The 27,999-nt window shown below is 37.2% G+C and overlaps 1 protein-coding gene across 2 annotated transcripts in view; it reads right to left on the reverse strand.

Annotated features, from left to right (window-relative positions):
• The window catches only part of LOC135686857 (uncharacterized), a 35,693-nt gene that overhangs the window by 2,504 nt on the left and 5,190 nt on the right, over nucleotides 1-27,999 (reverse strand). The window contains exons 1-7 of one of the 2 annotated variants that reach the window (XM_065203222.2): nucleotides 21,519-25,227; nucleotides 14,817-14,965; nucleotides 12,925-13,236; nucleotides 10,545-10,787; nucleotides 4,336-4,575; nucleotides 1,527-2,498; nucleotides 475-1,219 (exon numbers count right to left, since the gene is read on the reverse strand). In XM_065203222.2, the coding sequence (XP_065059294.2) occupies nucleotides 475-1,219; nucleotides 1,527-2,498; nucleotides 4,336-4,575; nucleotides 10,545-10,787; nucleotides 12,925-13,236; nucleotides 14,817-14,965; nucleotides 21,519-21,542 (2,685 nt within the window). In that variant the 5' untranslated portion in view covers nucleotides 21,543-25,227. Of the gene's footprint in view, nucleotides 1-474; nucleotides 1,220-1,526; nucleotides 2,499-4,335; nucleotides 4,576-10,544; nucleotides 10,788-12,924; nucleotides 13,237-14,816; nucleotides 14,966-21,518; nucleotides 25,228-27,999 lie in introns of those variants that run through there. The other variant, XM_065203221.2, reaches the window with a different exon arrangement.

Here is a 27,999-nt window from a genome sequence, read left to right on the forward strand (position 1 = left end):
GAAATCAACCTCATTTCAAGGCATAAAATTTACGATACTAGACAAAAAATTTACTTGACGATCGATGGAACATTTAGCATAATTGTTCTAAATATCTGGTACAAGCATCGGCTTGCGAGGAAATATGTCATTTAATAGCTACTTCAAAATCTCTCTAAATAAATGTGGTAGTGTCTTCTGGAAATCAATTTCTTGAGATAATATCAGTTTTCAGACTCCATGTATGTAAAAACTATAAAACAGGATACAACTGATCAAGCCCCTTTGGTGACAGGAAAAATTTGAATTTGGGCGACAAAATGATATTTTGAATCGAAAGCCACATGGACGGATTCAATAAAAGTCTTTAGAATTATAGCAAACGAAAGAAGGGCTGAGCCAAAGAATTTGTCTGGATTCAAAAACCGTTTTTGAAAAATTCAAGTTTGGAATTAAATGCATAGGCCTTTAGTTAGAGCAACGAGATAACCCTACCTTTTTATGGTCAAGGTCCTCTAACCTTGAAGCTCCGTTCTGGCTGCTGTCAGAAGAGTCTAGCCTGGAATTTGAGTCAGCATCATGTTTTTCCCCTTCAAAAGTTTGTTCTAATTCATTTGGTGGAGTCATTAGTTCCGAATTACAAGTCGGGCAATCATCGGCATCGCCGAGCTCTTCTCGTGAACCTTTGAACCCTTCATCAACACCATGATTATCATAATCATCTTCAAATTCCAAGGTGACTCTTGTTGGACTATTTCTAGGACTTGAATCAGACATGCTGTATGCTCTTACAGCAATACCAGAGTCCATTGTAGCGGTGCTTACATTTGAATCCGTACTGACGCAAGAACTGTTACGGCTTGTTCCTAGTCCAGAATGCTGGTCCCTTTTCTTTCGATTTATGACTCGCTGCGGTTTCTCCTTTTCAGGTGGGGATGCTATAAGTAGTTCCTCAGGGGGTGGTGGTAAATCGTCCAGGTCAGGCAAAGGAAAGTCTCCAGTTTCCTCTTCTTTGCTTTGATTTTCGTTGATTTTAATCATTTCGTCATTACTATCTGCACTGGGTTCTTTTTCGTGGGAGGTTTGTTCGATATCGTCAGCGGAAAGTTTTGGGATGTTTTCGGTAAATAGAGGCGCACTGCTCAGGAAGGCAGGGTCGACATCATCTATGCATGTCTCAATTGTCGATTGCGTTGTTATGGTTGCGCTGAATGGGTGCATGGTGCTTGTGACAATTCGTCTACAGTGACGGGAAAAGAAATATGAGCAAGACGTTAAGCTGACCTAAGATAAGAGCCGTATTGTTTGTCTACACAGCTATGTTGTATGTGTTTTAAAGAGCCGATACGTGTATTTATTTTGCTATCAAACCCTTCAAAATGGATCTAAAAACCTTCTTATTCTTGGTTCTCAAATTTAAAAAATTTCTTCATGGACCAAAGCAAATTAGCTGCCCTTTACCCAAAATAAGCCATTTTCAATTTTTTGAAATTTCATTCATGTATCTAATTTTCTATTAACAAAGTTTGCTTTGCAATATGTCTTACCTTTCGGTGAACAGCTCTCGTTTTCTCGATGCAGTTGGGGTGAAGTCAGTTTGTATACTGATCGTCCTCTTGCCAGGATCTTCACTTGGTTCCACAGTTTCACTGGACGAAAGACTGCCCTCTCTTGGCGAAGTTTTACTTCTTGGAGAGCGAGCCTCTTCTTCGATGCGTTTGAGATTTCCATTACTGCTTAATCGCTGCTCTCGCAATAAACGAGACATAATCGTGTTATCTTCATCGTTAGGTGAAGGCATCGAATCAGGGTGACCAGGAGATGAGTCAAGACTGGAGGTAGAGCAAGCTCTTGTGAAAACGTTAGGCCCACTTGATCTTCTTGGTAGCTCACCGTTATTGAGTTGATCTTGCGAAGAGCCTAAACTACTTCCAGAAGACCCACCAGTAGAAGAGCCGAGATGTGCTGGTCTGGCAGGTAGCTCGGCTGCATTTAAGGAGTAGCGAAATTTAGGGTCCTTTTTCATGAGCTCTTTGTGAAACCTTTTCGCAGCTTCCCGCATTTGATTTGCTGGAAGGGTTGATGCTTTCTTTCCCCAGCGTAATGTATCAACTGATGGCCTCAAATCTTCACTCGAATGCCTGAAGGAAGACTCTTTTTTGTAAAGAGCACTGGCACTCGGAGCTGTCGTAGCTATTGACTTTCTTCCGTGTACCAGACGACTTGATTGTACAGCTGCATAGCCAAGAGGTAGGTTTTGTGAATCTGTGTTTTCTTCTTCAGAAGCGAAATGTGCAGATTTTGGTCTAATCTGTCTATTTGACCTGCGATGGGGTGCTGATCCTGGTCGCCTTATATCTCTTCTAGGCCCTTCCGTGTTTTCCAGAGGTAAGGATTTAGTGTGAGCATGGCAGGGCCTAAGTGGTTCCTGAAGAGAATTTGCAGCAGGATTCTTTGAATCCTCGCTTTGTTTAGCATTGTCTGTAGCCATTTCTCTTTTTTCTGTTTTCGGCGAACTCCTGAAAGTTAGAGCGATAAAATTAGAAATGTTAGCCCTAGCACATGCTTGAAAAGTACTTAACTATGCCAAAACCTGGGTGGACTGCACTGCTCGCACCCTGACAGACTGTTTTGACGAAGAAAAGACAGTAACAAGTTTATCTCTCTTATATTTATTGACTTTGAACTTTCCTTTGTCTGTCCAATTGCTTCGAACATCAGGATTATCCTCTTTAAACCTTTAAGATCGCTGGCTATAAACGTTAGTAATGAAACCATTAAAACAATCAAAATTCAGTAGGAATTAAGCCCTTTTCATTGTACTAGCGTTTAAAAAATCTTATTTGCTATACCCAACAGTTAGGCCTACGCCAAAGAAACGACTGGGCTATATCAATACGAGGCTCTCGTTGATCCGGCAGATTTAGTAAAGCAGCGGAACTTTCTTGGAGGATTTCGAACGAAGAGTCACGCTTCTGGCGAATATACACAATAAGGCGATTGTTTTTCTCAATAGCGAAACGAATACAATGTTACATAAACTACAACTCATGTACTTAATTCGGTAGAAATAAGTTGGCAAGAGTTTGAGTTTGGCTTACAAGTGTATAACAGGCATATAGAAGTAGCAACTAAAATCGTGTCTCTGTGGGTGGAGTTTCATTAAGCTCTATCGGTACTTCATATTTTCGAGCATGCCTTGCTGTTAATTAAAACATTTGTAACAGTTTGTAAAACAATTTTCTATAAAATTGAAACTTAACCTGTACAAATATGCTCAAATGATCAAAATGAAAATTTGATAAATGCGACGAATAGTTGCTCTCAAATAAATCAGGAGTTTTTACTTTACTGCAGTTTTTGGGTAACTAAGGGTGACTAACTTTCTCATTTCTAAAAACTTTGCTTCCTTCACTTTCTAAAAAGCAATAATGCTCATTTTTTGACATGGCCCCCGTTTTAGTAAGTGACCTAACAGTAACGAGCAAAGATTTAGGCCATTAGCCATCTCCTTCTTTTCTCTCTCTCTCTCCCCCCCCCTTACTCCATGCAGCAGCGTACCGATTGATCAAAAGTGTACTGAGTGTTTTTAGAGCATGAGTCTGTATGTACAACAACGTCACACAGTAACCAACCGCTGAACGTACACGTTCAAACATTTGTTCACGAACAGGTATCATCTATTCTGCCGGAGCACAACACACAACAATCGGTGACGTAAGGAACATAACAAAAAGATTATCAAAACGTTGAAATTGTTGAATCCTTTTAGCAATAACTTTATTAGCCAGCTTAACTGTTTAAAACAGCTAAATAATTCATTCAGATTTAGAAATTGAATAGCCATTAAAATTTAAAGAGGTTTTCATTCACAAGAATTAATTTTGATATTTTAGGGAGGAACAGGATTATAATTTTTATCCTATCACTTGCCCCGAATTTAAAGTCTACACAAATTTAGTTTTCGTGTGATTAGATGGAGAGTAAATAATTTATATCGAAATAAGTTCAACTTTTGTAGCTTCCAGGAAAGAACCATAAATTGTGAATTGTCTTGCGTTAGGAAGCTTGCGTTTGGCAAGACACTCAGTTTTAACAATAAATATCGTACAGTTGTTCAAGCATACATAGCGTCCGACTTCAGCCCTTTCAGAATGAAGAAATATAGATGAAATAAAGATGCCAATTAAATAGCAAATAACCTCTGATAACCTCGATTAAAAAAGCAAGCAGTAATTGTGAAACATACTGTTGACATCAAAAAGTATTTTCATATGTCACAGTTGTTTACAGGTAGCAGTAAAATACCTGTACAAAAAAACCAAACTAAAGTCGAAATTTAACGAAAAAACTTACGTAGAATTGTTTCTTGATGTTCCTATCGTATCTAAGTTTTCTTGCGACTTTGAGAGGTCTTCAAACATCGCTCTAGCCTTTGACACGGTCATTGGTGGTGAAGAAGAGTCGCTCGAGCTCTCCGGCCTAACTTTGCTCGGTTTGCTGGCAACCGGTGGAGGGCTTGCTTTTCTATGACATTGCCGGTCATTCCAAGGACGTTGAGCGTTCGGCGTCCCTTCATCCATGCTTTTTGTTTGCCTAAGAAGAAAGGCATATTTTCATTAGCTTCCGTATCGCTAATCAGGCAGCATCTAAAGGCTGATGTGTTTGCAAATGAGAAACGCAAACCGTCTGTCCACGTAGACAAGCTAAACAAATCAACTGAGGCCTTCTGACCAGCGAAAAGTTTAGGGGAGACTACAAATCTTTTCAGAGCCTTTCTATTATTATAATATCAACAAAACAGACGCCACGAATCGACCTTCGTGATCGACGTCTAATGCTTCATGTTTTGTTGGCCCAAAAGCGGCCCAGTACGTGGGACACCTAAAAAGCGAATTACAAAAATCTGATTGGGTTTTTATTGACTTGCTCAAAACGAAGTAAACATTGAAAGATAAATGTAAGTGCAAATAGGATCTTTGAGTATTCAAGCAAAGTTTGCCAACCACTTCCTCGGAATTTTGCCACACGTTAAGACTTGCATTGCAAGGCAGTCAAATACAGGTATGAAAAGGACAATACAGCTCCTTCCAAGTCCCAATTACAAAACTGAGACAATTCTGTACTTCAATCTATGAAAAAGCGAAATGCAGACAAAGCCCCAAGTTCTTAACAAGGGACCAAAGAGATGCATCGTGAATTACTCTCAAACTTTGAACTGAGATAGTACTATGCAGTATAAATATTGAAAGTTGAAACTGATGCTCATGCTCATAGGGCTGATGCTCATAAAAGGGCAAATAAAGCTTGGAAATATCGCAATTGATTGAATATGTATTGTGAATAGGCTTAATAAAGAAAATTACCATTCCACATAGGCTCCATTTGCAAAGAGGGACACAAATCGTCCAATCTGTACTTGCAATTACTTGCAAATACTGGGCTTGCAAATAAAGTTTCTCTTGTTTATTCCATGCAGTTACCTCTTTTCTAAACACATAATATTCACTCTAACATCAAAGACGTTTCAAAGATACACAAACCAAATGCTGTTTACTGAGGTAATACAGTTTCTCTTTTTATGAGGAGGATGCTTCACTTCAGAATAACATGAGCAACAAACACTGTTCATATGTCTGCTGGCTAAATTCCACAAATGTAATATGTGCCTCTTACCCATGGTGTTAGCCTCACGTTAGAAACATTAGGATTGCAGCAAGCTAAAGTATGTTTCCTGAGATAGACAAGCTCTACAACAGCCTTATCTATGGCTTGATACACCCACACATTGCAATGCAGCTGCCTTCTTGTATTCAATGAGGTTTTTCTGAAGTTAACCATGCCAGTATAAAGTAACAGTGTTACTAACAGATAACATTGTTCATTACGATACATTTCCGTTTGAGTTTGGCAAGGCAGATTCGGGGGAGGGGTTGGGTAGAAGATATAGTTTAGATAAGTACCAAATTGGACAGATACCTGAGATGTGATATTGATATTATGCTTCAAAAGCTTTTTATGATTACAATTTACTTCGATAGCATTGACAATATTGTACTCCCTACATGGAATTACAAAAAGTGTTCAGGCCATAGCAAACGCTCACCATCTCTTGATCAGTTTTCTGACAGCAAATGGACAGGGCATGTCGTCTTTCGACCTAATCCAGGAAGAATCCATGGCCATTTTCTCTTAACACTGATAAAACTTTTAGTGCTCAAATTTCCGACATGTTAAAACCAAACAAAGCAACAAGCGAACTTCGAATCAATACACGTCTGATCGTGGGATGCTATCGCTACAGGCAGTGCAGAGCACTTGTACAGACAGGAACAAAACGCAACATTCTGCAGGGGGTTTAAGCGACGATAGGTCGAAAAAGAGGATGTTGACAGTTCCGTATACGTGATTCCTGGATTATTAACTGACAAATTTTTAGCAATAACAGAAGGCTCGTCGACAGCTTGTACAGTATTTGTGACGAAGTAGCTATCTTACGCAAGGAAAGTAATATTAACACAAATGAACGGAAAGGTCCCACGCTCAACATTTACTATTGTATTCTGATTTACTGGAAGGCAAACTTTGGTAAAGAGAGTTAGAAAGTTGAGGAAGATACTTTTGCTACAATCATTGTGTGCCTAAGTCTAAGGGAATCACTTTATCTTTACAACAAGTCGGGTCTTTAAAACTGACATTTATGTCCGAGAGGCAAATCATTCCAAGAAAATCTTTTACACCTTTTGTGAAAATCCTATTGTTTTATATGAAAATCCCTGGAAATCCTTTTGTTTTAGGAAAAATCTCGTACGCTACTTGCAAGAGTGAATTGCCCTCCGTTTATATTTATTTGTTATAGTGGCAGTTTATTTATTATACACAAGCTATTCCAGAGTGTATAAGCAAGTAGCTGACTTTAAAACATCACTTGAACCAGCGCATAAAATAGGGAGACAGTAAGGGGCAACGAATTAGGAAAACAGCAACCACAAAAGCAACCGGTGGTTTTCTTCTACGGAGTAACGTAAAAACAAGCGCTGGTTTGCTAAGTTCATTCATCGATAGTTAGTAGCAATGATCCCCCTGCCCGGGAATTACTCATACAGGCAAAGGTTGAGAATCGTGAGCAGAGTGTCAACAATATATCATTAGGCAAGCTGTTTTATCAAAACCTACGGAAATCCTCTGAACACCAGGAATATCACACACTACATATTACGGGAGGACGGTGTCACCATCGTTACCGTGACCATAATAACATCATAACCATCATGATCACAGTAGTCGCCAGAAACTTTGTCACAGAGAAAGACGCTATAATATCTTAGCAAAAAATGTAAAGTTAGCAGAAACCCCTATAATAATTAATTCTACGTAAATTTTTTGTTCAATTTTGACTCTCTTTCAAATTTTGACTCTCGAATATATTTGGCCTAAAAATCGATCGGTATATGTTTTTAGATAACAATAATGATATGTTTTAATTGCAAATGAAAACATAAGTGAGCCATCATACACAAGATACTTTTAAATTCTTATGCCGTGTATTCTAACAAACAAACCAAAACAACCAACCAACCAGCCAACCAAACAGACAAGAAAGCGTGAACTTCAGGTAGTGTGCATTAGAAACTATTGTAGACTTACTATTGTTACATTTTCAAACTGAAAATATATGAAGATGATCATCAAAGAAAAAAGTGAATTGAATATTATAAATAAACTTTGAAACAATTTTTAGACTTGAAAAACATTATCTTCCATTCCTTTCTCGTTACATTAGAATCCATTTAGGCCGCAAATTTGTTGGCTCTTCTCAGATACACAAGTTTTCTCAGATAAAATTATAGTTTAAATCTCTAAAGCTTTTGAAACAAATTCATCAAGATTTAATTGACACTTCTTTTCAGCTCGAAGTTTGTGTATGCCCTTCGATCACTGAGTTGGCACTTATGTCTTTTGTCCTCTGACTCTTTTCAAAGCATTGACCCTAGGTCACGAGTATTGGTGTATTTAAAGTTACTTCTCGATTATCCAGTAATTGAAATAACCAGTAATTAATTAAGCCAAATGATGATACGGTAAGATATTTGATCACAAATCTCGTTTGCAGGTTCCAGTTGAAAAGCCCCGTGACCATCGTGCAACCAGATTAGTGGTGGCAGTTGACATAGCAAATAAAATACACAAGAATCACGCGAAACTGAGGCCTGTGCCTTGGAGTTTCCAGAATTGAAATGTATAGTCCATCATCTCTGTGTGTCCATCCTCTCAGCATACATAGTCAAACAATGGCTTTGTCAACTAAATATCGATAAGCATCACGAAGGTTTTTCTAACAGTACAACAGTATAAGAGACGGAAATGGCAAGGTATGAGGTCGATGGCAAATTGCACGAGAGCGCCTGGCAAATGATGGTTGAAAGCAGTACCCTAAGATTTCTAAGAAAGAAATATGACAGCAATACTATGGAAATATTGCCGATAAGGGTCGGCATTTAGCTACTCAATCGTCCTAGTTTGGAAAATCAGGCGATACAAATACAGCAGCAAAACAGTAACGAAATGGACAGCGTTGGGGGCAAGAGACAAGGTAAAGGGCCGGCTAAGGCCTTCAGACCTGAACACTACAACATAAGAAACAGTAGAAGCAAGTTGTTATGAGGATGCCTCGATGCATTATCATGACTGAAATTTTGCATTTAAGAATGTCCTGGTCGAAAAGTCATACCACTGCAACAAGGTGTTGCATTCTTAGAAAAAACTTCAAGTAAATTCGCATACCTTTCCAACATCCAGCGAGGCCGAATAACCTGTCTCTCTTGCCCACAATAAAAAAACAATTCCATGTCCTCCATAATCGTTAACTCAGCTGCACCATTGCAAGTTCAATAAAAATTCCAAAGAAATCATTTGATTTGACTAGTATTTAAAAACACATCGAGTTTCCAGCTGCGAACAATGGGTAATGCCAACCCAGACTCGCACCTTAGTCGGAACTCGTCAACAATTGACAACGCAGGCCGAAGTTAAGAAATGTCATTAAAAGGACACATTTCTCGCCTGTGACGTAATTACACACGCTTAAATTGACGAATTGCCATTCCTAGAATTCCAGAATCTCTATTTAAATTTAACGTAGGAGTTACTGTGATGGTGTGAAATTTCCAATTTTGGAATTGTAAACTTGTTTGTTTGTAAACCAGTGATTTGAATAGAACGTTACGTATGTGCTTATCGAAAACCTGTAAAATTTTGTTTACCACTACTTACGTCAAATTAAAACAAAAAAGTCGCATGGGTCTTTAAAAGGAAATGGTGCTGACACTTGCCGTGCACAAAATATAGAAATGATTCAAATATTGCTAAATAAGCTTAAGAAAATGCCTACAAAAGCAATCAAAGTTTTGCCTTTTGCTGACAAATGTGTATCCTCTTTATCATTTAGGCAAGAATTTTGTGACCAGAAGCAAGGTAAATAATTTTTTTTGAGAAACGCAACATTTCAGATGCATAATGTCAATAATCTTTTCTAGAAGTATTTAAAGACCGCATTTCCTTGTCTTTCCAAGTTTACCGCCATCTTGATGATCAAATAATTTCAGATGCATCCTCCAGCCTCCATGTGGCACCACTGCAGGCAACAACAGCAACAGTCACAAATCATCATACGAACAGCCTTATATTACCAATATACACATTAAACTTGGACCGCAAATGCATTAAAACCCGAATTAGTCCAGACTTGCACAGCTGCCCGAGTGCATAAAAATTGAGCCTCATCTTTTCAAGTTACTGACTTGTTACATTGAATTGGAAAGATAGAAACTATCCTTTCTATCATGATTAATCATCCCCGCGGAAATATTAGGGTTCCTTGAACACTAACTACGTGGGCTGACGCAGGGTTCAGAAAACATAACAGTTCCACAGCGGTGAGCCGGAGGGAGGTTATCTAACGGTGCAGTAGTTTGGAGGAAGACAAATCAACAGCCTCACGAGAGAGCATTAAGAGAGAAGAATTTACCGTTGCCCTTAAATTTTCCTCTTTCTCTTGATAAAGCGTAAAGAGCAAAAAATAAATGATTTTACTTGAATTCCATTCCCAAGAAACCTTTATTCAAAGAATACAAGAAAAATTTGAGGAAGGAAAATAAGGCAAAATTTCATCTGTGAAAAGGTTGAGATGTTTTCCGAACACTTGGCTGAAGGACAACAGTAACTTGGATGAAAATCAAAAGAGAAATATGAAAGTCCAAATGATAAATGAGCAACGCCAACGCATGATAATATCAACATTATAGCGCTAGATTCTTTAGCACCGTGCGTATATTACCTCAAATTGGCTTGCAAAATTTCCAAAAACAAACCGAAGCACTATTTACTTGATACCATCTGTTACTTGATAACTAATTGATACAAATCTCAATTGTCAAATTTTACGAAAATGCTAGTGAAGTCATTAAAAAAACCTTCACTGCAGATTTCTAGGGTACTTATTATTGGTTTGTGATTATATCTCTTCAAATACAGTAAATTTTGAATAAAAAACATTTAAAACTTACGAAGGGATTGGTTCTTCGCTAATCAACTGGTTTCTGGTTACTGAAGGTGGTGCATCGTCGCTTGTAGGAGAGGCTGCTTGGTTACCACTTCGAGGATCAGAACCAACCGCCAAACTTTTAAACTGTTCAGAACTATCATTCTTCTTGATTGGCATTACTGAAGTCACGTTAACACTTTTGATTTTAACACGCTGAAAGCTCCTCGGTGAAGGTTGAGCCTGTCCGAACCGCATCCTTTCTTCTCTGCAATAGATTCACAGGAAGGGTTACAGGGAATTAAATTCGAAGATGGTTCTATATGACCTAATCAATTAAGCCAATAAAGGTTAATTGCATAGAAATTAGCTAAAGTAACTAAAATCTTTCTAAACATCGGGAAAACAGTAATATACTGATAATAGCTGCTGCCCGTGTTTCCTAGAATGTCGGAACAGGTGTAGGATTCACCTGACCAGATATCTAAGGCGGAGTTTGCGATGAATCCGAACCACTCTATGAACTACGAAAAAATCATTCCGCACTGTTACTTTTCACATCCGGGGGACCTTTCCAGATACATCCGGACAGATGTTTTTTCCTAGCTTACACTAGCCTGTCCAATCTAAATTTGGCTTTTATTTCACTGCACACCAGATCAATGGCATTCAGAAGCCTTTTCTTCCTGCTTCCTCAAACAATTCTTCTATTCTACCCAAATCTTTCCATTATGTTAGATTAAAGGATTCTAACAAATATCCTAAGTGTACTCGTCAAAAGTTATTCGTAGAATGTATACCTGTTGAATTATATACTGAAAGCGTACAGTATATACTAAAAGGTATAAGAATATAATGTACTTAAAGCTAAAAGTGCCTACTGTATTAAAAGATAATATGTTTGATAACAGGCCTAAGAGAAATGTTTGCCAATGTACCGCGGAAACGGGGCAGGAGAAACGAAAATTTTCCAAGCTAAAAAGGAATACTTAAAATAATCTTAGAATGCAAAGTAATAATCTGGTGCCAAAAAAGATAAATGTATTTAACAGCTTCCGTAATTGCCAATTTCGTTATAAACATAATCAATTGGTGGTGAACAATTATGAACAATATTAAGGGCATTATCAAAATTTTGTATCAATTTCCGATTGAAAATGCATCAAAGCATGCGCTTGGCAACAGTGGGATTTGAAGAAGGGAATGCCAAGAAAAGAACTTCTTATCTTAGGTTAACTTCATCCCTCGGGGAGATTCTTGATAACCATATTGGGATTTCAATTATTTTTGCAAAGGAAATGTAAATCCCAGACAAGTTCCTTCCTGAAGCATTCCAGAAGCGGAAATTTCTTAAAAATCCAAACAATGTCTAGTATGCTCGACTTGAGCCTCGACGTGGACCAAATGCGTATCACGGGTTGCGGAGCCTGGGGAGGGTTATGGACTTTGACCTAGAGAATGGCTAAAGCAGGCATTGAATGCTGGTTGAAAAAGCAGGGTCATTAAATCTGCTTATGACACACTAACTATAAACATTTCACTGCCAGAGCTCTTTAGTTCGATACCTTAGCAATCATGTGGTTATAGGAAACAAGACATAGTTATTGATATGACGTGAAAACAAAACTTTTGTGCATTTAAATTTATTAATTTCATACGATATCAAATCATTTCATGCGTACTTTAGTTGCACAATTTAAATTCACGAATTAAGTCCTGGATTGTTCACGATGTTTTTATTCACGCACAGGAAAGAAACAATCAAGTATGAAACGAATCAAACTTTGTCAAACTGTTTTAAGTTAAATTACCCCCTGCACACTGAGAAAGATTTTTCGTGATGCCAGAAATTCGGGCATTCGTCGATTGAAATTCCAGCTTTACATACAGTCCCCAAACCAGTAGAAAAACTGACACATACCCTTTCGTTCGAACGATTATCCACAGGTCTGCTAGTTTTAATTTTTCAAACTGTGCAAACATTTTTTCATTGAAAGATAAAGTACATGGGTGAAAATTGACAGTTTTCCGTTTTGTTGGTTTTCATTTGCCAATATTGTTTATCTTAACAAAAGAATGTGAAAAAAATAGCAACGCGCAAAGGCAAACTCATTCAAAGCTACTATTTACTTTTTGCATTCGTGATCAGTAACTAATCGCAGCGCAGGCCAGCTCAGTATTTCCTGCGAGCCTCCCTTTTTATAGATCACAAAATAATCTATTGTTGTCCAAATGATGCGTAATGAAGATGATTTATCTGGATTAATAAAAAACAATTCCTGAAAATTTGAAAATAAACAGACTTGCAAATTCAGTTCAAAACACATTTTAAATCAGTTGGAGCAGAATCTTGTAACTTTAAAATTGTTCTGATAGAATGTTGCTAAATAACGTATTGTACTCACTGGGGTGACAATGTTTTCAAATCAGACCTTGGTGGACTAAATCGGCCTATATTTTTCCCTTCTTCTCTCTCGCTAATAACTTCGCTTACATCACCACTATTGCTGCTCTCTTTCATAACGCCCAAAGGTTTTTTCCGCACTTTGCCCATCTCTCTCTCTAGAGTGTTCCTTCTTCTTGAATAGTGCGTCGAAGTGATATCATCACTGACATTTTCCAACATATTCTCAACAACTGACTCGTAGAAACTGTTAGAGCGTTTAGGCCCAGTTTTCAACTCGATGGCTTTTACGGCAGAATCTGCGCTCTGATTTCTGTTGAAACAAATCCAAAGAATATATTTATCTTGTTAAACCGTCTAAAGTTTCAACTGTGATTCAATCGACAATTAAATTTTCAACTTTGAAATCGCAGGGATTCCCTACCGATTTCCAAGCAAACCGACTTGCATATAAACTTAGCGAAAAACTCCTTGCATATTTCTATAATCCCTACGAGCTTGTCGTGGGGTGTAAATAATTCTGCATGTTTCAAGTCGGTTGTGAATAAGCTTTACTTTACTTGCATATGGTTGTGCAACACGAGCTTGTTTCAATACGGCTAGCAAGAATACTAGACAAAACATATGGATTAACAGTTTAAATAAATCTTAAGCTTTCTTGAAGAATGAAATTCCAAAAAACGATTATGAAGAAAAAGCTTAAAGGAGGATCGCATCGTTCAGATCATTGTGATCTCTATCACCAGCACTGCCATCATAATCATCATAACCATAAAGACAATCTCACTCATCCCAGACATAATGATTTTTAGACTCTTTTTATTCAATATAACATTAAAGAAATACAATCCTTCACCTCACATTTATTAGTACAATAGGCTTGTCTTTCAAATTACAAGTAACAAAATAGAACTTAAAATGACAGTTAGATTAAGTTACATTACAATGAGAACGTGTTAAAAGTCCATTAAATCGCAATCAGTCCAAGGTTTATTTCTTTTACAAAATGATAATAATAATGATAAGTATCATCATAAAGGCTGCCATCATTACAAACATAATAATAATCATAACTGGAGAATTGTCACACATTCCTTAATCTTTTACCTTAGCTTGACGCTGACAGTACTGTGATAAACATTTGACCTGGTGAACACGACTGGATTTCGCTGATTTATTTGAGGAAAGGTGACCCAATATCTCCTTAAAGAACTTTAAATCTCTAAAAATGTTCACGTGAGTTTTGGAACAGCGTTTTGGTTACTTCTGACAGGGGGATGAAATAAACAAAACGGCCAAATTTTTTGGGGGCATCCTTTTGTGAATAATTTGAGCAGTCGTGGTTACATAAGCATAAACATTTCTCTGAGGCCCCGTAAACTGGTTCCTAGGGGCAATTGTTGCATTATGGGTATGTATTTTGGAGGATTTCGTTGTGTGCAACGCAAAGTCTGGCACATTTATACCAGAACTACCTTACAATGACCTCAGACTCAAGGTGAAAAGTTTTAAAGGATCGGCTACAAAATGTTCTCATGACAATTGACATCAAAGAGTCAAAATAAAATACTCTCTAGTACTTCTTCAATATACAATAATGAAAACGGAAGGCTTTTGCTTGTAATCGTAGATTTGATTGGTTAACAGTGTTGCACACAATGAAATCCTGCAAAATTCAAGTAACGAAACATCAAACAACAAGATACTCTGACACAGCATCTACATCTTCTACAGAGATTCAAAATACATCATGTCTAATTACTGGGCTTGGTGTCTAAAGATGTCTAACACTTTGTTCAGCTAGACAAAATGACCTGGCAGCCACCATCGTCCTCTGGAAACACCTTTTATTCAGATACCCAAACACCTTAGATGCTTTACACAAAAAGTTACCTTTTCAACTTCAATCTCAATTCATTCTTCCCCATCTTTACTGTCTCTATAGCTTTAGCCCTTGACTGGCACGTAATTCCATTTATATATACCAGGGTATCACCTTCTTGCAAACCACCGACTTTCCTTGCAATACCATCCTCAGCAACCTGAAGAAGAAAACAAAAGTTTACAGAAAAGGTCTTCACCAATCTCTGTGATAAGACATATACACATACAGCTCTATCGTTGTCAAGGTTCTAGATAAGATCAAAATGTAATATGTCGAAGCATTTCGATCATACAACAATGATCGATCAACATTCTTTTAGGCACAGGGTTTAATCTATACGAACAGCTCTAAACGATTTCGAAAATAGTTTCGACACGTCAACTAGTAAATATCCTTTAAAGTATGTAAAACTTCCAGCTCTTTACAATGCAAAAGCAGGTAAAGCTTATGTAACTATGGTTGCAACCAATATGGTAGCTGATAGCAGTGTCTAGGAATTCCTCTCGCGTGAAACAAAGAGTAAAGGTTACGGTTTATTCAGCAAATGCACTGAAAATCACTGTTTCACTATATCAGAAAAAAATTATAAATGCTGAAACAAATGCAGTGTCTATTTAAAAAATAAATATATTTGCCTTGACGATGAAAAAAATCACAAAATTTCACCCAGCAAAAAGATTGTTGACTTCCCAGTCCCTCGTAACAAAGTTGACTATTGTCAGAGAAGACTAGAAATTCCTTCAAAGCAAGCAAAAACAAGGACCGAGATACCGGGGGGAGGGGGGGGGGTCAAAAACTTAACTTGTATAAGTAAAATACCTTTGTTTTGAAAAAATGGCTGTTTTCACACCTATTTATCAGGGCTATCCCCCCCTCATAAAAAATTTGCATCCCGGTCTTTGAGCAAAAACATATACGAAAACTGCATTTATCGATTTCAAACAAACAAATACGCTAAAACTGATAAGATATGACATCTATGAAAAACAAAAGTAAAAGTCTCATGACCCATAAAAACAAGACACTCCATGGTGTAAAGAATATCAAAAGTTAAAGAGATAACCATATCAATGCGGAGGGGTTTGACCAATGTCACAGGGAAAACCTCAGCAGAATAATTTAAATCCAGCAGTTAGAAACAGAAGCTTTTCTAAAGTAATAGCACAAAGAACAAGGAAATTCCAATGAGTTCCTTTTCAATGCAACCCGACAGTAAATTACAATAAGTTTTAATTGGATATAAACGAAAGTTCCCACAGTTCAGTTTTGTGAAACGACTTCTTGCCACAACGAAGACGGATGGCCTACTTATACACACAACTCTTCTGTACCTATTGTACATTTTGCCGCAGGTACAGTTTGACCTCCGTGCAACAGAATACCCATCGTTGCAGGGATTTTAAAAAGTCTAGTCTTAAATACTAGCTATCAATAAACAACCAAACATTTTTACAAGGTAGTCAAACGCCACTCTACCAAACTATATTTCATTTGATTACTATCTGTGGCATTTCCTACGATAAAATTTATCGAATTACTCTTAGCCATGGTTACAAGCTTGCAAATGGACGTGGCATGGGAACGTTAGTAGAATTAACGTGTGAAACCTGCTCTAGCAACAAGCGATAGCTAATTTTCCATAAACCAAAGTACTTTTTCCATAAACCAAAGTAACGAGACCTAGTAAAACATGTCTCTAAAACAGCAAGCTTCGAATGTGTGCTTGCGTTTGAATAAACAAAGAACATAAATTTTTTTTCTATAATTGCTATGGTAGCGTTGTCATGAATTGAATTGTTTAAACAGCTTGGCAACAGCAATTATAATTTGAGCTTACTTATTTGGACTGCATAAATTGTTAGGAAAGAAAAAGGGTCTTAACAGTGTTCAAAGCAAGCGGACGATAGAAATGGGCAAAAAGCTGTGACTTAGAACAACCTACTCTAGTGTCTCTAATAGACGCCCCCCCCCGTGTATTAATTTCAGAAGAATTTGCCCTCCCCACCGTCGCTTACTAGCACCCCCTTCTATTAAATTTTACAAATCGAGTCATTTGATTTTCATTATTCATTGTTTTCCATAGTTTTTTGTAAAATCTCAACCGTACAAAGGAAACCGATGATTTTTGACTTGGAAGTTAGACGCTGTAAATTTGATTTATCTTTGTATGATTGTAGTTTTGTATGATTGCAAACTATGCAAGAAACTGAAACCAAATTTTGACAGTATATTCTAAAAGGTACTTTGATTTCAAAGAAGGATTGCCGACATGAACACCCCCTTCTATTAGCACCCCCTTCTATTGAAAACTGGTCGACATGAACACCCCCCTTCTATTAGCACTCCACTTCTATTGAAAATTGGTCGGAATGAACACCCCCCCTTCTATTACCTCCCCCTGCTATTAGAGACACTAGAGTAGTAGGCCATTGGGTAAAAATACTAAAATATTTTTTTTTGATATTCGAAACGAGGCGCAATATTCCCCAAAGTGAGGTATACCATTTAAACACAAACATTACTTTTTGACTGACTGGTTAAGTAAAATTAAATAAAAACAGAAACTTAAGGTAGACAAGGCAGCATCCATTCTCCCAAACAAATTGGCTCCACTATGAAACTGTAAAAGTGACCTGACAGTGACACACACCTTGTGTACCTTTTGTACCAAACCTGGCCAAAGTTCATTATCACGCCGAAAACGCGGCACTGGCATTTAATCCTGACTAAAGACTCAAAGAAAAAATTTCTATAAAATGGCTAGAAAAGGGCTTTGGCAGTATGGTATGACAGCGTCAATTCAGGATGAAGTAGACTACATTTGTGGTGTGGCATTGCGCTTAGAATTCAGCTTAAACTGCATCTTCGAACAAATATCCTCAAATTATCTCCACCATTCTTTCTTATCATAATGCTTTCCGGCAGCTAACCGGCAAAAGCCCTGTAAAATCAATCATCTTATCCATTTGGATTTAAGTATCTATGTTTCATACACTGCCGAAATTCTTTCGCAAAAGACTCGTTTCTAACCTCCACAAATAGTATGCATAGCTGATTTTATAAAAGAAAAAAAGGCTCGCAGAGCAGACAATAAACGAGAATTTGGACAGGCACGTGGCATGCCTTAGAATTGCAAATATATTTCTTTATTCTTTCCCGTGAAGACATTCTAGACAGGTTGTTACATAATAACATTCAACCAGATCTTAAGAAGATCAATTATCACAATGACTTTGCTGACGTAACGGGCTAGCCCTTGAAAACAATTTTGGTACTAAGTTTTAGCTTTCTTGCCATTTTCTTCGACAAACTAAGTAAACTCATTGCTCCATCATTTACAAACGAAACTAAACTCCAAGAATGCTGGCCTCTAATGCCACTTGTTTTTTCTTTTCTTTTCAACAAAGATTTTTCTTTAACGCAAATTGGGAGGTCAAATCTCCGCTGAACCAAATATAAATCGAAATAGAACCAAACATTAGATGGCTATCGTGTCTCCCCTAACGTTACGATAGCAATTACCAAAAGAGCACAAAACGCCAGACGTTGGTGCCTTTACATTTCGCAATTAAAATGGCGACAATATCACACGAAAACGCTAAAACGATAATTTGTGGTAACTTAAAGGATACTATAAATTCTCTTAAAAAGCACAAGAAAATTCATTACAGTGATTATATCTGACACTGACTCCCATGAACACGCGAGCCAAAGACCCATTAACACTTCTTAGGTAATTTATCAAAATAGAAACAAATAAAATTGACATCAAGGTGTCCGTTGAAAAATTTTAACTACTTAACAAACTTTAGTTGATAAAATTAACTGGTTGTTATAAACAACTAATAAAATAGTTATTGGGTTAAAATTATCCACGATAGTCTGCAAATTAGGCTTCAATGTTGAGAAGGGCACATGAATGAAGGGACACTGAGTTTCAGACAAGAAGCCCGTTTTTCCAAATTTTGGGGGCATGATCCTAGCTAGCTCCCCCAGTTTCTATGTCCCTGCCAGTAATTGACCAAGTCTAGAGCCACATACATTGAAAATGATAGACACAGGTTATAATGTCTATATTTCTAAATGTTTTGAGTTCAAGTTCGCCCATCGAGGGTACTCAAAACCCCAAATCTGAAATGCTTCCTAGAAAACTGATCAAACCCGGCAGTCCTTGCCAATTTACATAACTTCCCGACAAAACGCTACTTGAAGCAATAATGTTGTGCGAGAGGGTGCGTTTTCCAAAACTGACCCCCTTATCTCCGTCAATGAGTAAGGGCTAAAACCAAAGAGGAAATACTGCTCTAAAGATGCCATGTCAATATGTGATTTAGTAAATAAACAGACCTTGCTGTACGATATGAGTAATTGCTTAAGAAAGATTTTAACCAAACCTACACTGTCTTTATCAAAGAAAGATGGTTTACGAGAAAAGCCTCACCCAACAGCTGACAAAAATCCCGATTTCCGCTTGAAGAAAAGATTTAAAAGATTATTCAGCTGTGAAACAGACTCTTCATTAAAAAAGCCAGATTCATATATTTATAAAATGAAATTTCTTAATTCACACAGGACATAACAGATTGGCATGAATACGATTCGGACGATTGATGCAGAAGGATGAGGCATATCTTGTCAATCTTGTCAATGAAAATAAACCAGAAATAGAGACTTGATGATGTCAAAGCTTGCTATTCAAGGATTCGCGTGGTTGTTGTTTGTAGCGTTTCCGACATGTCAATATTGTTTAGGAAAAATTTGAGGCTACATGAAAAATAGTTTAAGGCATGCAGAGATCAATTCTAATAGCTTCTATTGACATAACTTTCTGATTTACGGAAATTCGCGACCTTCTCAAAGCTAAACACAATTTTTTTTCAAAGAGACATGCTCGTGCGAAATTCTCCACATCATGGTTTAAGAAGGCAAAAGTTGGCAATGAAAAGGTGACAAACGTATTCTCTCATGAATGTTTATGAAAACAGGTTCGTAATAAAAACGGTGACTTTTCGCTTAACACCTTTGAAAAAATCTACAAAAATATTTGCATAGAATGGATAATTACAAACAGATTAATCACATATTGTTTGGAAACCTGCAGAACAGATATCAAACCAAATTCGATAAATATTATCACCAAACAATTTTCTCATTCTTATTAATTGCAAAACAATAGAAAAAACAATCACCTCTTATATAGGAGGAGTCAATTTCCCAAAGCTCAAGTTTTGCATTAAGCTTCAAATAATATAGAATATCGCAAAAAGTACATGTGGCAATGCCATTGCAGATCTATCATATTTTAGTTAAAGAGTTTTAATTAACCACCCCCTCCCCCCACCCCAATTATTGCTGGGAAAACAAAACTAGCTAACGTAAAAACAGCAAAAGATGAGTCAAGTACACCTATTTTTGTACGAAACGATGCAAATTCTTGGTACACGAGTTTACCAAATTTTGGTAGAAAAAGTTCTTCATCGAAATTCTTTGTTTACCACACCCAGTGGCTATATAAAGCTCATATCTTTTAATTTTATCTCGTATCTTTGTCGTATCTTTGATCAAAGAGGCAAGTGTCTCCGGGGTTAATATCTTGCTTTCTTTAAAGCTTTTCTCCGAACTCTGGTTTGCTTTTTTCATCAAAGAGGAGGAATTTACTTTCTCCTTCAATCAAAATAATTCATTTTCAATGTTAATGAAAAATAATAATTGCTGACACAAAACGCATAAGAAGATCGGTTGCAAATGTGAAGAAATTAAATGCAAGTGTCGGTATTCCTCAATCTATTCCCGTTCTTTGTTGGAAGATATTCAGAAAACTTTACGCAGAGCTCTCAGGCATCAGTTGCCTTCTTACTCTGGCTATTACGTCACTTCGAGAAATGGCCCGTTTTATCATATGATTACAAGTACTCTTTGGAAATTTGAGTTTCTTAAGATGTTCACGTGTGGGTATAGACAAATCTTTGTTTAAAGGGGCAGGAATCGTTTGAACAATCACGCCCACACAATCAAAAATGAAATCAAATGCCAAATGAACAGCAAATCTTGGTTTTTTTGTTTCATCATGGTTCGAAACGAGAGGTTTCCAATCACGCGGACAAATTTAATGGTTCGTTTCCAGCCATAAAGGAAAAGTCTCTCAAAGAATACAATACCGACAAATATCAAAGTATGACCACCTCGTGCTATTTTGAGCTTCAAGCACTTAAATAGGTGTAAACTTGATCCATGAAATACAATACTGTTTGGGAATAACCCTGTACCTTTGAGTAAAAGAAATATACCTGGGCTTAAAACATAAGGCAGTGCAAACAATGTGTCTCCAAATGATCTTGGCATTTATTAAATGCATACTATTACCACTGAGTACTCAGTAAGTTATGCAGCCTGCAATTTTCGAAGAGTCTATCACAAGCCAACTTGCAATTAACAAAATTGCTAGCACTATTCAATTGACACTTCCAGTAGATTTGCTAACAGAGGTCGGGGCAAAACTCCGACTAGAGATGATAATATACAAGGTGAAAGCAATTAGAATAACTGAATTTGCCCGGCTAACAATTTCTCATGATAATAGGGTCGGCAGCTTCACTTTGTAACAAGAGAATTTTCTAGGAAACACGTTGACCCCTTGGTGATTCTGAGAAAAAAATCTTTCATAAAGCATATGAAATCTTGACAAAAAATTAACTTGAAAGTATACTGACCATAACTGATATAAAATCTTTCATTTCCACGACTTCAAGATTATAGTTTTGCTGAAGGCAGTCACATCTTTTAAAGTTGGTAATATTCGTCGCACCAGCTACTTGCGCGTGTTGTTCCCACGAACTCGCAATACACAATGAGTTTGGACAGGTGAAGCTCCTCCTTGAGGGCTACCATTAGTCATGACACTGCGGTTTATGCACACATAACAGGATGTAATTTGATCGTAGCAAATAAAAAAGTTAAAAGGGCAGATCATTTCAATTGCTGTTTAAAATCTCATCAATTCGACAGCACAATACTAGCTCTGAGGGACAATATAAGCGACCGGACAAGCTACGAGACCAGCCAACCGCAGAGTGGACGAAGAAAAAAGGCAATTCACTCACGGTCTTTGCAGAATAAAACGCACTAATGGCAATAACAAACCGAGTAATGGTGTCATGAAAAACGCCCTCAGGCTAGAAAGATGAGCTGAGATGCAGAGAAAATCCGCAGATTTCGAAAGTTCAGGTCAGCGAGCATAAAAAACTGGGGTCAACACCTTGGGGGTAACAGAACTTGACTCCCGGTACAGTATGATACCGTACCTGTGGAAGATAAAAACGCATGTAAAACGCAATTATTTCTTGCCACTAGATATATTCACAACACCAAGCTGATAGCTGAAAGGAGTAACATGCTTAAAAAGGCAAACAATGTTTTTTAATCTGAATATTTAAAAGAAAAAAGGCAAAATCAATTCACATGGGCGTGCTTGTGTCCTATCCCTAAAGGTCAAAGACTTCGAACTTCCATGATTCCTGGCCACAATGCTGAGACGATCATAAAACCCTAGTAACATATAATCTGCCAGGAGCGGTGCCAGCCAATAGGCTGTGAGGTCACAAAATATAAAAATTTTATGCCACGTTCTTTTATCAGGAAGAAAGCGCCTTTTCACCAACAGGGAAGGCCACTTTTACCATTAGAAAATGCCCACCACTGATTTTGACCTCATAAAGAATCTTTGCCCAAATATAACCACTCCCCCAACATTTTCTCGCCGAATTAGGCGAAATACAAAATAGACATTGCCAAGAATCAGGGAACGTGTTCTCCCAGTTGGCGCCGCCAATTTTATCCACCCCTTTTCCCCAATGTAATAATAGAGGAATTTGTCACTATAGGCATACCTTCTTATTCTAAGCCTACGGGCAATCCAGGGACAGAAAGCTGTCTTCCCTAGGGATTTTTTGCATAGTATGGTCTGTCTTTTCAGGATAATAATTGTCGGCAATATATAGGACAGCTTACGCAGAATTTTTTATTCTGATCAGGAAATATTTTCGATAAGGCAAAAAATCTAGGCAATGTGTAGGAGATTAAAGATATTGCTTCTAATGGTCTCACAAAACTAAATCGTTTTGGGCAAAAGATTAAAGCTGAATCTTGGCTTGACCAATGTGTCCATTTATAGATCAATGGAAAAATTTATAATCAGTTTGTCTACTTCATGTATCAGAAACCACGTGGAGTTGGCCAGGAGCTAGTTAGCCATTATGAAAAAATTATCATTCAAAATATTTTATTACTTTAGTACTTATCGTTTCTCCGTTTTTGCTCAAGCTTTACACTCACACCACATTTACAAACGGCATTTTAAATAAATAAAGATAAAATAAGTCTTTGTTACTTCCTCAAAACCACCCGAACAAAAAAAAAGGTAAACTAAAATTATTGAACTTGTTTTCCTAAATACATTGCATTTGAATAATTCTATTAAAATTTTTTCCCAGACTTTTATTAAGTTATCCAGTACGACAACTTTTATTTTCTGAAAAGTTATTCATTATGCATATCTCGTCTGACCTGATAAAAAACACGTGGACATTTAACGGTGATCGTTTTGATGAGGGTAACCCAGCCCCCACACCCCCTGCTAGGTATTATATTTGTGGTTTAGGTTGGAAAAGGCTGTTTCATCACGGTGCGTATGACTCCAATGGAAAATTTAAAACAAAATTAAGTAAATTAAAACGAATTCATAAACAGTTTTGAATCGCTGGCTTGGTCGAAGCAGCCTCTGTTCTGCGAAATCTTCACGTTAAATTAACGGACATTCAGAGATAAAATTAAGCTTCCTTGATTTTATGCTGTACATGTGTTCCGGTTTTATATCGATGCTAGGAATAACCCGGAATGTCTAGCCATGTGAGAGCACCATACCAGACACACATGGACAGAGACACTTTAATTGCAATGGTAAATTGTCCAAATTCCACTCGAGATGTTTTGGCCTTGCCACATTAGTAATTGGTTTTTGTAATGGGCAATTGAAAGTAAGTACTGAAGTAGCTGGATATGAGACAAAAAACTGTGGGCAAACACTTCAGAAATCTACATAAAAAAACCAACATAGAGAAATAAAAAAATTCGTCGAAAATTGCATCCCGTTTCTAAATAAGGGGCAATTTTCGCCACTGAGTATTTCCATTTGCTATTAACCGTATCTATTTTACCGGGTCAGTGTCAAATACTACCTTTTACAACACGGCAAATCTTTCCCAATCCCATCGCCCCTTTTTCCCCTGGTTCAAGCATACCTGTGACGTGCATTGCTGCTGCTTAGCACTGTATCTGCTGTTTCAGAATAATGTGTGCGCTCAGGATTAGAAAACGAAAGTGTAGTTAGCTTTTAAATTACGAGCGTCTAAAAATTCATAATGCTTCTAGACTTAAAAGTGAAAAGACAGCGCGTTCACAAAAAGTGCTCTCTCCAATAAAAAGTGGACGCCCTGTACCGTAAATCCTCAGGGATGCAGGCAAAGTCGGCGAGGGGAGGGGGTTGAATAAAGTAATTTTTTTTTAATTAAAATAGAGAAAATAAGCATCTGATCGTCTTAAAAAATTATTTAGATCCTATTTTTCAAAGAAACCTTTTAGAGAAGGTATGGCTTTTTAATTATTTGTCATTAGGAACGACTCTTGAAAAGGTAAGGATAAAAAAGCAGAATATGCACACACTACCCTCCCACGTCCATCATACCCATCTCTAAATTCTACATTGGAATTTGAAAAATTTGTTGATCAATACACCCAGAAGGATTTTAATCAAAACCACAAAGCAATATGATAATGGCTTCCCAGTAAAATAATAATTACCCATTAATTTGCCTTTAAAGTACTTTTGCAATAGAAAACTAACATAGCGTTTTGTCTAACATAATTTAATCCTCCAAAATAACCATTCCATCATCGGCAAATTTGCAAACTAAGCGTATCAATTGACATCAATTGAAAGAGAGAACCTCTCCGCATCTTCTGTAGCGAAAATATTTATGCTATCGTTGCTACGTGGTGAGGTGGTCCACAAAAAATAGCAAGCGTATGTATATTTTTCTGTTGCCAGGTACACGTAGTATCTGGGTAGCCAATTAACGCATTTAAACCTCATTGAAGAAATTTGGACGATGCTCTGCAAAACTCTGTGAGAAACATGTTCTCCCTGCTTTCCTCTGGTTAATTTCTGCTATACATCAAATAACTTTATGAATAGCTCTGGAAATCCTTTTGTTTTAGTGAAAATATCGCACGCTTTTGGCAAGAGTGAATTTTCCCTCGCAATAAGCCATTTCCATGCTCAAATAAGCCAATTCGTCATTGTTATGTAGAGCTTTGCTAGCTAGTTACATTTGTCTCCAGCTAGTTACACCCTTAACATTAGTTCACAGGCACCGCGGAGCACTTTAGCCCCCCCCCCACTTTTTGCAAAAAATGCCAAATATTAAGTATCAAACTACCAGAAAAGCCTCTTTTTATACAGTTTTAGCCCCCCCACTTTTCTCAACGCTACGCGGTGCCTAGCCATGTAGTTGACTCAGGTTCATGGTCTGGCCAGCTAAGTGTTGAAGAGCTAGGGCGGTAACAGTCCGCAAAAGTTCTTAGGTTTTTATAAGAATTAAATTATTAGTATAAACCACTAAGTATGGCCTTACAGAATGGCGTATAAGACACTTTCTATTCAAATGCAGCATTCCAGGTGATTTATTGTTACTTCTCATTCCACTGTATCGCTTAAACTAGCAATAATGGAAAGCAAATGATGTAACCTCAGTCGTTTCGATCAATTTAGCGAAAAAGTTTATCACACAATTAGATAGCATTATTACATGCAAATTAAAAACAAGTCTAATGATTACATTACGAAATGAAAACAAAATTTAATTGATTAATTTCTCCTCATTAATCCAGTTTAAGACCCATACAGTGTCACTGCCGTTGCATCAGTATTTCTCAGACGTCAGAGATCAATGAAAAACAAACCTTAAAATTCCACAACAAAATGGCAGCCTGGGACTAACAAAGGCTAGGAACAGTCCATTCTGCAGCTAAAAGGAGGGTTTTGTCGAAAGATGGGGCCAAGCTGTAAATTTATAGGATTGTGACTCATGCATCATGCCCTTTTTTTATAGCCTGTGTCCCAGACCCCTAACTTGAACGTTTACTTTCTTTGATTTACTTTCAAGTTAGGGGTCCGGAGCACAGTCTCCTTTTACAAAGCGTGCCAATTGTCTTTTTGCTGCAAAATGTAAAATTTTGATTCAAAAAAGAGAATGCTGTATGGAGATGTTGCATTATGATTATCAGTTTCTGCAACAATATTTAACGGCAAATTACTGATATTCACTAACAATGACAAAACTAAGATTTTTTCGCATAAAAATTAGCATATGACGTGCAAAACCAGCGTGAAATGCGACTAATTCTTACCTCTTTAAAAACGGTTGGACCCAAGGGGTCACTTTAAGAAATCGTGCTGAGGACATAGAGACTTGAAGAGCTGCAGCCCCCTCCCCCCCCCCCTAATCAGGCTAAATTCATCGCATTTCAGGGGCTCCTTTCAGGCACTCTCTTTTAAAAATATCCAACACAAACGAAATGATAGATTTTGACAATGTAGCTTTAGAATAGATAATCAAAGAGTTTCAATGAACAGTTTCCTCATTAGAAAATACCAACCAGAAAACACCTACCAAAACTCGAACTTAAAATTTTTTCTCGCAACCCAAAACCTGTGAACCATTTTGATTCATTGAACCATTTTGGTAAATATTCCTTTATTTTCTATAAAGGCGACTCAGAACCAACCTGAACAATACGACAAATGTTTTTCAACTAGTGCACTTTGCTCACATCTAACCTTGTTATAATACCGACTAGATCGATGACGCGAGGACATAAATTGTTAGATATCAAAAGAGGCAAAATATATCTGTTATGCAAATAAGATTACCTATTCGCTTAAAACTTCGATGTCAGGTTGTGTGGCTTATTGGCACGTTTTTATGGAAGAATTTAGGTACTTATAAGAAAAAGCAAAACACGTCTTTAGAATTCAGAACTTAATCTTGTAGAGTTGATTTTATCTTGTTAGACGATTTATCGACTAAAGGGGGACCTCGTACCCAATTCGCTTTGACAACATAGGGGCGAGGCCCCGAAGGTAATTGAAAAAGACATATTAGAAACATGAGTCAGTGTTTTTCACTTGAAAAGTATTGTAAACAGTATGATTCGATATGACTAAGACAAAGCTGATGCAAACAAAGATTAGGCATCAAAACATAACGGTCCGCATTCGAAAACAACCCAAGAAAACTATTTCGATGTAGAATGTAATTCTAAGACTGCGGTTTATTATAAGCTGTTTTTGATAAAGAGGGCCAAAACACACGAATCTTTTCATCTGAATTTAATACGACTAGAAACTTTGCGTACTGTCAGACATATCCAGCTATTTTTCTTTTTTCCATGCAATCCTTTTAAAGATTTTGCGCTCACAAGCCAATCCGCTTTTAGTGGACGCCTTTTCAAAATTTTATAACAATTCCACAAGCGAAGATAGCGTGCCGTTATATCTAATTAAGGTTCCGAATTTGTGAAATTTAGAAATTAAAAAAGAATAATAGAGGCTGATTTAGAAAAGGGGCACTCGGGATAGGCTCTAGAAACATTAGAAGAATAGAAACACCTTCGATGTTCGTAAAAGCGGCACGTATTGCCTGAGAAGTAATCAAAATTTTATAGCAACGTGTCCTGCTTTGCGACGAGTGAAAATTCAATCGAAAGCATTCGACGTGCAAATGCAATATAAATGTTGGTTTTGACCTACGTCAAAAATTGTTTACTTCTGGGTTTGTTACGTTTTTCTACAATTCTCGGTATGAACACAGCGAGGAATGGAATTTTGGATGAAACACGCAAAGGAAAATGCGACAAAGAAGAGCTTAGGTGGGATTGGAAACAGTCCAAAATTAGTACATGAAGAATGATCCAGGCCTAAAGTCGACAATACACAACGAATTTTCGTTGGCTTAAGAAAACCCACGTGGTTTAAATTGGCATTAGGAAGAATTGATAAATAGAACAATTGAGTAGTAAGTTAAAACAAACAAGTATGAGCAATGTGTTTTCCAATAGAACTTACTGATGGTCACG

The sequence above is a fragment of the Rhopilema esculentum genome, chromosome 6 (assembly GCF_057945365.1).
Source record: "Rhopilema esculentum isolate cy_ngs chromosome 6, ASM5794536v1, whole genome shotgun sequence".
Taxonomy (NCBI): Eukaryota; Metazoa; Cnidaria; class Scyphozoa; order Rhizostomeae; family Rhizostomatidae; genus Rhopilema; species Rhopilema esculentum.